Genomic DNA, 11,702 nt, shown 5'->3' with positions numbered 1-11,702 from the left:
AACAAAACTTCTGAATTCCAGCTGCTGAAAACCACATGAAGAGAGAGTGCTCTTGTGCTCAGATTCCGTTTGCAAGCTTCCCATTCCGGCATCTGGTTGGCCACTGTGAGGCCTGGATGCTGGACTAGATGGGGCACTGGCCTGAACACCAGAAGAGCCGTGCAGGATCAGGCCAGTAGCCCATCTAGTCCAGCATCCTGCTCTCACAATAGCCAACCAGATGCCCCAATAGGAAGTCCACAAACAGGAATAATAATAATAATAATAATAATAATAATAATAATAATAATAATAATTATTATTATTATTATTTATTATTTATACCCCACCCATCACTCCCCTCTTGCAGTTTCCAGAAACTGGCACTCAGAAGCATTACTGCCTCAGACTGTGGAGACAAGAGCATAGCCATTGTGGCTGGTAACCCTGGATATGTCATCTTCTCCTCCATGAATTTGCCCTGCCCTCTTTTTAAAGCCACACACGAGTCAGTGGCTCCTGCAGGAGTGAGTTCCGCAGATTAACCAATTGTCAAAGACAATACCGAGCCAATGGTCTGAGTCGGTGTAAGGCAGCATCCTCTGTTCCTACAGACCTGTTGGCATAAATGACAGGCAGCAACATCTGCAGGGTCACCGATCCCACCTCCCTTGCTTTATAAGCAAGTGATCACCCACAATTTTAACCAAGGACCCTCGTACCTACAGGACCGCCTCTCCTGGTATGCCCCACGGAGAGCCTCAAGGTCCATAAATAGCAACACCCTAGTGGTCCCGGGCCCTAAGGAAGTCAGATTAGCCTCAACCAGAGCCAGGGCCTTTTCAACTCTGGCTCCGGTCTGGTGGAACGCTCTGCCTCACGAGACCAGGGCCCTGCAGGATCTGATTTCTTTCCGCAGGGCTTGGAAGACAGAGTTGTTCCGCCTGGCCTTTGGCTTGGAGCCAATCTGATTCCCTCCCCCTCTTTCTTTTTTCTTTTCCTTTCTCCTCCTGCGATGAGGCTACATTTTAATATTTTAATGTTGTATTTTAATTTTGTTTTTAAGTTGTATTCATTCAACTTGTTTTTATTATTGCTTGTTAGCCGCCCTGAGCCCGGGCTTGGCTGGGGAGGGCGGGGTATAAATAAAAAATATTATTATTATTAATTTTCCCACCCCCAACATGCACAGATATCTTTTTGGTGTTTTTTTTAAGGCTGGGCAAAGAAAGCACAAACCACTTCGCTTTCGTTTTCAGCACTAGGAGCGTTTGATTGTTTATTCAGATGAGAGACTAGCAAGACGGCAAAGGGTGGGGTGGGGGTGGGGAGACGCTAAGAAGGTGCATGGGCATCATCATCAACATCACCACCTCCCTGACTCGCGTAGCCACAGCACGGTGCGCGTGATCTCACGCTGATCAACTTCTGCACATGTACAAAGGGCAAAAGAGAGAGAGCTGAGTGCAGGGCTCTCAAGAACAGGCAGAACGTCAGCCGAGGGGAACAAGGAGGAAGGAATTCTGAAGTTGACATGCAACACACACCCACACAGAAAAATCTCCCATTCCCTCTGCAGAGATCTTCTTCCCAGCACCTCTACGTTTTCCCCGAAGCTGAAGACTGGATCCCGGTTGCTCTCCAACATCCCCCCACCTCACCTCACCCCACCCCTGCCCTCCTTGCCGGTTCCCAATTTTTAGGCGATTAATGCCATCATTTCAGAAGCGTTGAAAACACAGCTTGCATCGGGAGGGGTTCGATTCCACAAAGAGAGGGGCAGGCTTGGAGGGGTTTGGGGTGTTTTGTTTGTTGGTCCCAATGAAATCTCACCACCGCTTCTGGGATGGGGGGGCAGGGAGGAGGAGGTGGGTTCAGGAGGGAAGGGGAAGAAAAGAGACGGGAGGGCAGCAGCAGCAGCGCATGGAGGAGACTTCAGTTCTTCAGGATGGTTTCGTAGGCCTGGAAAACGTGCTGGGCCACTTCAGGAGCCCGACACTTCAGAGATAGCTGCAGGAGAAAAGGAGGAAGAAGGAGATATATGTATTTATGTATGCATCCCTCTCTTTCTCTCCCTCTGAACACAGAAGTGCAGAGTTTCTTACTAGGCCTGCAGTGTTAGTAAACTGGAGCATATTTAATCCAGGAGATGGGGGGAGAGGAAAAAAACAAAAGACGACATGCTCAGAGATTAAAAGGAGGACGGTTATGCCAAGTTATCAGTGGGTGGAAAAGAGAGCGGCAGCTGCAGTTTTAGCTCAAGGCGGCCTTTTCCAGATTGGAAGTTTCCCCTCCTCTCCCTTCCCCTGAAACAAATGTCACATCTGCACCATATAATCAAAGCACCGCTTTACCACTTTAAGCAGTCATGGCTCCACCCACCCGAGGATCCTGGGAGTTGTAGTTCATTAAGAGATGTTAGGAGAGAGCTTTACAGTTCCCCTCACAGAGCTACAATTCCCAGAGTGGTCAATGCCTTTTTCCAGGCATCTCTGCAAATTGTAGCTCCGTGAGCAGAACTAGAGGGCTCTCTCCTAACAACTCTCAGTGCCCTTAACCAACTACAACTCCCAGGATTCTTCGGGGCTGGGGGGAGGAGCCATTGTGGACACAGCCAATCCCTCCCTCTATCAAAGGCACTGATGTCAGCAAGGGACTGAGTCAGGGATGATGGGACTTGCAAGTCCAGCGTCATCAGGAAGCTGCCAGGTCGGTGGAACTGCTCTAACCACTACACCACCTTGTCTCTCTAGGGTTTTTAGAGACAGCACTGGTCCAGCTTGTGTTAATAACCTGGGAAAGGGAGGGGTACCCATTAGGGCGGTTCATAAAAAACCTTTTTTAAGAAAATGCCTGCTCCAAAGGTCTCATCGTACTACACTAGGGATTATATAGCTATATCAGTTAATATATTGACCCTGCTCCACTGAACTGAAATTTCAGCCTTCACGACACAGGAAAACAGCCAAGTAAACAGCTGTTTTCGTGAAGGAGGGTCAAGATATTAACTGATGTGTATGAAATTTCAGATATAGCTATATAATCCCTAGTGTAGTAAGATAAAACCTTTGGGGCAGGCATTTTTTTAAAAAAACCACATGTCTTATGAACCGCCCTAGTACCCACTGAAAGGGCAGGCTGGCCTTGCCAAACAAGGTGAAAGGAGAAACTCTGGTAATGAGCAAGGTATTATTTCAGTGACAGTGAAACCTGCAGCCATCTGCTGAACTACAACTCTCATCATCCCTGACCATTGTGGACATGGTTGCCGATGCTGATGGGAGTCCCACAACATCTGGATTAGCACCCATTCCCTCCCCCCCATCAGCGGTGTCATTGCTCTTCTGAAGTCTCCCCCCCCCCCACCACTGGCACGATCTGTTATTTGTTAGGATGGTGCTGGCTTGGTGGTGCAGCACTGCCAAAAAGAACATCAGGCGCAAGCTGGCAGGGGGAGGGGCTGGAATAAAATGGAAGGGGGTGAAGTGGAGAGTAAGCAGCTGGATTCAGAAGATTTCTTTAAAAAAAAAAAAAATGAAAATGAAAAGCACACAAATATTCTGCTAACCTCCAAATCCTGAAAGATCAGGGAGGGGCGGCCCATGGGGAGGGCGGATGGACATGGAAAAACAAAAACACACACATACAAATAGATTAAATTGTCACCCCAAATGTTGGGGGGAAGAATGTTTCATAACCAAAACAGGAAGGGAAAACAAGAACACAGTACCAGTTCTATCCAATGGGGCGGGGAAGCAGGTGGATATGGTTTTGGTAATAATGTCTCATTTCAGATGTATGGAAAGGGTGGGGCTTCAACTACAGGCCCTTCTCCAGAGACCCCAAATAATGGGGGGGGGGGACCAGAGAGACTTCTTGGTGGCAGCACCCTGACTAGGGAATTCTCACCCCAATGAGGTTTGAGTTTTAAGAAATTCACAAGCTTTTTAACCTGGCCAATTCCTCCTCCCTCACCTGTTTTTGTTTTGTTTTGTTTTTTTGAGGCTGCTTTTTTAGGCACTGTGCAAAAATTAGAAATTCCACAGGCCTGATACCAGTAGTCAGCCAGATCAGGCACTTGTGGGCCCTGGTGGCATGTGTCTGATAAGTAGCGGTGTGGCCAGGTCAGGATGGAGAGGGACACTTGGCCAGTGCCCAACCCAGCTGACTACTTGCACCAAGCCTGGGGTATGGCTTATCTTACTATACAATAAAACTGCAAGGTTTTCATCACTTTGTCCTTGTTGGCTGTTTTCCAATCTTCTAAAGGGTGGGGGAAAGGTCGCTCTGTGAAAATGGAGTTTCATAAGGTGGGAAGGGAAGATCTAAGGTGCTATCTGTGGGGTGAGCAGGTGGGCAATGATATTTGCACCACACCCAGCAAATTTTAAAAGCACCTGTTAATATCACAGATTTATCTATGCCTAAAACAATGATAGAACTATACAGAGAACCTCTGCAAAGAGCAGGGAGGTGCACAAGAAGGGCCCTACCGTGAAGTTATTGCTCCCAGGTTGGATCCGCAGCTCTGCCAGGACCCAGATGCCATTGGTCAGCTTGAGGGACTGGTACAGCATGTCTTGGCCTTCAACATTCCTCTTTGCAATGGTGAAGATGTTGCTTCCTTGAAGCTTGCTGCTAACTGCATCTGTGGGACCAGATACACACACACATGCAAATAAATCGTGGCGCTATTGCACATGCACACAAAACGGAATGGGCGCCAGCTTCAGTTTGCCTGAGATGTCCAGCTCTTGGATGAAAAGAAAGAATCAAGTTCCTAGTTCTTATGTTTGCACTGCTGCTGGCTGTTGGTGTAGATAATACTGAGCGATATGGACCCATGAGTCTGACTCAGTATAAGGAGCTTCCTAGGAAAATTAAATTTATTCAGTGCATTTCCATCCTGCTTTTTCCCCCTCTAAAGAGCTCAAGGTGATGAACATTCTTCTCCTCCCCTTCTTTAATCCACACAACAACCCTGCAAGGGAGGTTAGGCTAAGAGGTAGTGACTGGCCCAAGTTCACCCAAGTGAGATCCATGGCCAAGTGGGGATTTGAACCCTGGCCTCCCAGGTCCTAGTCTGGCACCCTAACCGCTACACCGCAATGGGTAATGTAACGGCCCTGCCCCACCAAACTCAGTCAGCCCCCACCTGCAAGCCTTCCTACTTAACCACCAGTCAAGGGCATGGGAGTGTCCAATCAGCTTCTTCCTCCTCCTAAGTCTCAGAGCTGTTCCTATAGAACTCAGAAGGGAGGAGGACAGAGGAGAAACTAAGAATGAGTTGGCTGTGCCTGTCACTAGCTTTGGCGCCACCTACTACGCGGGTGGTGCTGTGGTCTCAACCACAGAGCCTAGGGCTTGCTGATCAGAAGCTTGGCGGTTCGAATCCCCGTGACGGGGTGAGCTCCTGTTGCTCTGTCCCAGCTCCTGCCAACCTAGCAGTTCGAAAGCACGTCAAAGTGCAAGTAGATAAACAGGTACCACTCCGGCAGGAAGGTAAACGCCGTTTCCGTGCGCTGCTCTGGTTCGCCAGAAGCGGCTTAGTCATGCTGGCCACATGACCCGGAAGCTGTACGCTGGCTCCCTCAGCCAATAAAGCGAGATGGGCGCAGCAACCCCAGAGCTGTCTGCGACTGGACGTAACAATCAGTGGCCCCTTTTACTGTTGGGCTCCCTGCCTTCTGCCCTACTGGTCCCAAAGGGCACCGGTTGTCACAGGTCAAAAGGCTCTCTACTGGAGAGTCTCTACTGCTGGGTCCATACAAGTGGAAGTGGCAACCTGCCCTAGCTCCTTAGTACAACAGCACACCAGTTTACAAATTCCAGCTTGCCGTCGCCGTTATGTGCCTAGGAACCACAGCGAAGCTGGCCTGAGCTCTCTAGAGAACAGGAGGGCATATAAGCACATGGTCAGCAGCTATTCTAGATCAGACAGCTCTCTTCTCACCTGCACCAAGAGGGCAGTCTTTGATCTGGAACTGTGCTTCATTCTCGTTGGGGATGTCCTTCCAGGTAGCCAGGAACATTTGTCGCTCTGGAGGAGGGAGAAGCAGAAGAAGAAGAGTTTGGATTTGATATCCCGCTTTATCACTACCCGAAGGAGTCTCAAAGCGGCTAACAATCTCCTTTCCCTTCCTCCCTAACAACACTCTGTGAGGTGAGAGGGGCTGAGAAACTTCAGAGAAGTGTGACTTCCCCAAGGTCACCCAGCAGCTGCATGTGGAGGATCAAAGATGCGAACCCGGTTCACCAGATTACGAGACTACCGCTCTTAACCACTACACCACACTGGCTCTCCAGTGTGGGTTGGATGTGGGGGGAAGAGGGGGAAGCCTTTCCAGAAAAGGTTCCCTCCTTTAAAGAGACGCAGGAGCCACCTCTCCTAAGAAACCTGGGTCCGCAACTGCTTTTATCACCAGCCTTTTCCCCAGGTCTAGTACTCCAAAGAGTGTAGAATGGCAGGTGCTTCTATCTTTATGGTGGTCTTCAAGACTCACTTGGGGTCTAGCATAAGGAAGGTGTTGGAAGACTCGGGGCAGATGAATGGAAACACTTCCTCCGACCAGCATCAAGTTAAAACTATGGAATTTGCCCCCAGAAGTGGTGCAACCAATTCTCTGACAGCTTTAAAGGGGGATTAGTCAAATTCATGGAGGGTAGAAGCTGTCCATGGTTATGTTCATGCCTCTGCTGTCCAGAGGCTGTGCAGGGAATCACAAGGGGAGGGTGTGTGGATGTTGCACTCAGGTCCTGCTTGTGGGGTTCTCATTGAGGCATCCAGTTGGGTCACTGTGAGAATGCTGGACTGGATAGGCCCCCTTTGGTCAGATCCAGCCACTAGGTTCTTGCTGGGTTCTTATGGAACCCCAGGCTTAGACTGTCACTCTGCTCTGAAGCTTGCTGAACTGATCTAGGGGAATCAACCCCACTCTCTGTGGCACATGAAGACTTGGGCCACCTTCACACCACAACATCTGAAGCCTATTCTGAACAATCATGGCCTTCCCCAGCCCCCGAGAAACCTGGGAGTTGTAGTTTGTTAAGGGTGCTGAGAGAGTTGATAGGAGGCACCTGTTTCCCTCCCAGAGCTACGATTCTCAGAGTGATTTAACCATCAACAGATTGGTTTCAACTAGGGCCAGGGCCTTTTCAGCCCTGGCCCCGACGTGAACGCTCTGTCACGAGAGACTAGGGCCCTGCAGGACTTGACATCTTTCCGCAGGGCCTCCAAGACACAGCTGTTCCACCTGGCCTTTGGTTTGGACTCGGTTTGACCCTTATGTTTCCCTCCCCTTATGGTCTTGATTTATCAGCTACTTTAAAATGAGGCTGCATTTTAAATTGCACTTTAACCTGTATTTTAAATTGTTTTTTTTTCTCCCCCCCCCCACTCTCTTTCCCCCCTATTATGTTTTTACTGTGATTTTATTGGTGTTAGCTGCCCTGAGCCTGGCTACGGCTGGGGAGGGCGGGGTATAAATAAAATTTATTATTATTCCTGAGGAACTCTGGGAAGTGTAGTTCTGGGAGGGGAATAGGGAGTCTCTCCTAACAACACCAAACTACAGCTCCCAGAATTCTCTGGGGCAATCCCATGAGGGTATAAAGTAGTATTGCAGTGCTTAAAACACATGGTGTGGATGCGGCCAAAAATGCTACTCCTGGAGGAGGAACCCAAGTCTTTTTCATCCTTCCAGCTTCAGGGTCTTCCTGTCTTCTGCATCCCAGACTCTTGCCAACCTACCCATTTTCCCGTCTTCCACAAAGAGGATGTGCAGAGGGTAGAGGGTGCTGAAGTAGAACACATCTATGTTGTTCTTCACGGCCACCTGGAACCAAACAGAGAAGCAGGGTGGGGAAGAAGAAGATAAGATTCTCTGGCTAGGCTGGGACCCACCAACAGACATTCCAGAGCTGGGCTAGAAACACAAGCCGCAATTTTGCAGGAGCACAGAACAGAACTTTGTTTCAGAATACTATTCAAGTTTCTAGCCCTTAAGATGTGTTCCAAAGCGTTACGGACAAAGCCTGCCGAAACAGAAGCCGGTGCCTTGCAAAGGCTTGCGTAAATGTGCACACACGTGCGTGTGTAAAAGCTTCCACTGATTTTCCATAGAACTGTACAGAACCACAAACATAAATACTTGCCAAATTGCAAGCATATCACCTACAATTCCAGGCATCTGCTTGGCCACTGTGAGAAGAAGATGCTGGGCTAGGACAGGCCCCTGAAAGATCCAGCAGGCTTTTCTTATGTTCTTGCAATAACGTCGCATGTGGATCACCCTGCCACATTGTTGTGTGGGTTGATGATGGGCAAAACGAAAGGGGGGGGGGTCCTTTTATTTATCAATGTGACTGATGCGTGGCTCTCCAGAGCTCCAGACAAGAGCGTTTCCCTCGGGCCACTCACAATGTCTCAGCCTAACCTACCTGACAGGGTTGTTGTGAGTATAAAACGGGGAGAAAGAGAAGCACACACGCCACCTTGAGCTCGCTGGAGGGAAAGGTGTGATACAAATGGCCAGATCTAAAAATACTAGAAGAAATGTATTATTTCTCTACCAGATTTCTTCCTCTTTTGTTTTTGCCTGCACAAATATTAGGATTCCCTGGAATAGGGAGAACAAATTGTCCTGAACCACTGGAGCTCTGTCTTCATTATTTCCTTGCCCTGTTTTGTCCTGAGATTGTTTCTGATTTCTTACAGATAGAAGCTCTGGAAAGTGGCCATCAAGTGACAAACAAAAGCTGTGTTGTTGTTTTACAGCTTCTGGAGTCTCCGACGATCCTTAGATGTTGGATCACTCCAAGTTTGCCACTGTTAATGGTTTTTCTTTTTAACATTGTTAACTGCCTTGAATGACCTTTTGTGCAATAGGCAGGAATTTTTATTTTCTTCAGTATTTCCCCTTGGGATTAAAACGAGGATATAGAGATGACTTTTTAAAAGTTTAATTCTACTGACGTTTAATTGTGTTTTTTATAAAATGATTGCTTTCCCCCCCAATGTTTTTCGCTGTTTCTATTTTTGTTGTAAGCTGCCTTGAATCCCTGTGACAGGAAAAGGCGGGATATAAATAAATAGAATAGAAATGATAAATAGATACCCAATGATAAATAGATGTCCAGTTCAGCATTGTCTACACCAACAGCCAGGGAGTTCAGGCAGGGGTCTCTCTCACAGTCCTACCTGGAAATGCCATTGGGGGTTGGCATTTTCTATAGGCATAGCAGATGCTCTTCCACTAAGCTACAGACCACATTAAGATTCTAGTCCATGTGGTTAAAAAAACTAGACCAGAGTTAAACAGCTACCCAATATTGAATTGGACCATGGGTCCGTCCAGTGCAGTATTGTTTGCACTGACTGCCAGCAGCTCTCTCCTGAGTTTTACACAGGGAAGTCTCTCTCCCAGCCCAGGCTGGAGATGGCAGGGACTGAAGCTGGCACACAACCTGGGACTTCCTTCTGCATGCAGAGCAGGGGCTCTGCCGCTGAACTACGGCCTCTGCACCACATGACCTGCTGCTGGCCCCTTGCCACCTTGGCTCACCTGGAGGTTGTTCAGGGGGTCCATCTTCATGACCGAGCCGACCGTGTTGAGGGGAAGGGAGATCTCCACGCTCTGGTTCGGAGCAAGAGGGGCGTGGACCTGGAGGGGTGCAGCGGGGGCCAGGCCGAAGCTGAAAGGGAACAGACAGTTAGAAGGGGAGGGCCCCCGGTGTGGCAAGACCACCTGGAAGAATTTTACCTTTATGATTTCTATATAATCATATATCCATATATAACCATATATCCTAATGATGATTTTTATATATCCATGTATCCTAATGATGTTCAAATCACTAAGGCTTCAGCAGAGCTAAAAGTGCTTAAATCTTAAAAATCCAGAAATTGCTCTCTGCCCTATTTCTCTCTCTGCCCTGCTATTGTGCTTGAAGGAAACGATAAATCTGATGTGTTGGCATTTTCTATAGGGAACCTTCTCCAGACAGCTTCTCAGGCTCTCGAGATGGGGCTGAGTTAGGGAACAGGAAAAAGCAGTCAGCCACAATGCAATGTTTTAAGTCTAAGATGGTGGGGGTTATTCAGGTTTCAACGGCCAAATAGGTTTCTTTTCCTCTTTATTGCTGAAAATTAAGGTAAAGGGCAAATTGACGCACCATCTGAGAAAAGCAGAAGTATTCTTTACATGGGCAGAGGAAGAGCTGGTGCACGCTCATTGGTTTGATTTTTGCTGCAACATACAAATATGTCATGTTTTATGCTGTTTGTACTCAGGTATAAAAACCCAATGCACAGTGGCTTTGGCGCCCAGGCTCTGGAAACTATTCCACTGGGTCTTTATTGCTCAGCAATAAACTTTGTCTTCTTTTTCTCCACTGCCGCGTCTGTTGATTCTTGGACACATTTTGAGTGGGCAACAGGTATTCCTTATTTACTTGCAACACCGGGGGTTGCAAGGGATACGGACGAGGAAAGACAGCAAGTTGCAACCAGCAGTGGCAGCAGCAGCAACAGGCTTTCTTTTCTCTTCTTTTCTTCACATCATAAAAATAAAAACCTTTATTGATAGTATGAACGTTTAAGGTTTAATGCTGCCAGCTATAAAAACGGTAAAATGACTTCTGCTTCAGACATTTTACTTTACAAATATACAGATGTTAATGACAATTAATACTAGATTATGCAGTCTGAACTTCATTAAATTCCCATTAGCCAGTGACAAACCTCTCTAGCGACACACGATTCAGAGAAGGTTAAACATTATATTCCCATACACACAAGTCTTTAGAGAACTTAAAATGCTAACCCTAGAAGTCTCACTGGATTAGCTGGAACCATTTTAACAGTTGTGCTTTGTTTAATCTCAGAAGATAGGCTAATAGCAAAAATACATCTTGCCTCTTGCATTCTCCCTTCCTATAATCCATTGTTGAATACAGTGCTCAGTGCATTTCCTAATAAAATTATTGTATATAAATCTCTATCATATCGTAAAGAAAGGATGCAAGTTAGTGTAAACACAAGGAAATATTTAAAGGGCTGCTACAAAACCCTCCTGTTTAAGATTAGAAGAGACTCTGGAAAGAAACCAGCAACAGGCTTTCTTTGGCAAAGGAGTTTAGATGCCGGGTCACTCTCCGTCAGGGAGGCAGGAAGCTGGCAAGAGTGTGAGGGGTACATAAGAAGCTGCTGTATAGACTGGGTCAGATGCATTGGTCCATATCACTCAGTATTGCCTACACTGACTGGTAGCAGCTCTCCAGGGCTCCAGGCAAGGGACACTTCCAGCCCTGCCTGGAGTTGCTGGGGTCTGAACCTGGGAACTTCCGCTCCCCAAGCACATGCTCTGCAACGAACCGACTGGCACAGGAATTAGTAAATGGCATAGACACATCATGCAACTGAGTGCAATATGCAAGAAACAATAAGGATCCAATTCAATATCCTACCGCCTCTAGCACAGCGCATTACAAAAGGCAAAAATAATAAATAAACTCCCCCTTAAGTCAGTGTTTCCCAAACTTGGGTCTTCACCTGGGGTTTTTTTGGACTACAATTCCCATCATTCCTGACCACTGGGTCCCGGTAGCTAGGGATGATGGGAGTTGTAATAAAAAATAAATAAATAGCTGGAGACCCAAGTTTGGGAATTGCTGCCTTAAGCGGTCTGCCAAGAACTTCAGCAATTTTCAAATGTTCCGTCAAG

The 11,702-nt window shown here is 47.4% G+C and overlaps 1 protein-coding gene across 3 annotated transcripts in view; it reads right to left on the bottom strand.

Moving 5' to 3' along the window:
• Positions 1-1,782: 1,782 nt before the first annotated feature.
• Positions 1,783-11,702, bottom strand: part of AP1B1 (adaptor related protein complex 1 subunit beta 1) — a 53,495-nt gene continuing 43,575 nt past the window's right edge. For all 3 annotated transcript variants that reach the window (XM_079956553.1, XM_079956555.1, XM_079956554.1), the window contains 5 exons: positions 9,543-9,672; positions 7,730-7,814; positions 5,933-6,019; positions 4,473-4,627; positions 1,783-1,989 (listed from right to left, as the gene is read on the bottom strand). In XM_079956553.1, coding sequence (XP_079812679.1) covers positions 1,915-1,989; positions 4,473-4,627; positions 5,933-6,019; positions 7,730-7,814; positions 9,543-9,672 — 532 coding nt within the window. In that variant the 3' untranslated portion in view covers positions 1,783-1,914. The remainder of the gene's footprint in view (positions 1,990-4,472; positions 4,628-5,932; positions 6,020-7,729; positions 7,815-9,542; positions 9,673-11,702) is intronic.

This window comes from Podarcis cretensis (assembly GCF_951804945.1).
Source record: "Podarcis cretensis genome assembly, chromosome: 16".
In the NCBI taxonomy this organism is placed as follows: Eukaryota; Metazoa; Chordata; class Lepidosauria; order Squamata; family Lacertidae; genus Podarcis; species Podarcis cretensis.
The sequence above is the reverse complement of the archived record's forward strand: the minus strand, read 5'-3'. Positions and strand labels throughout refer to the sequence as shown.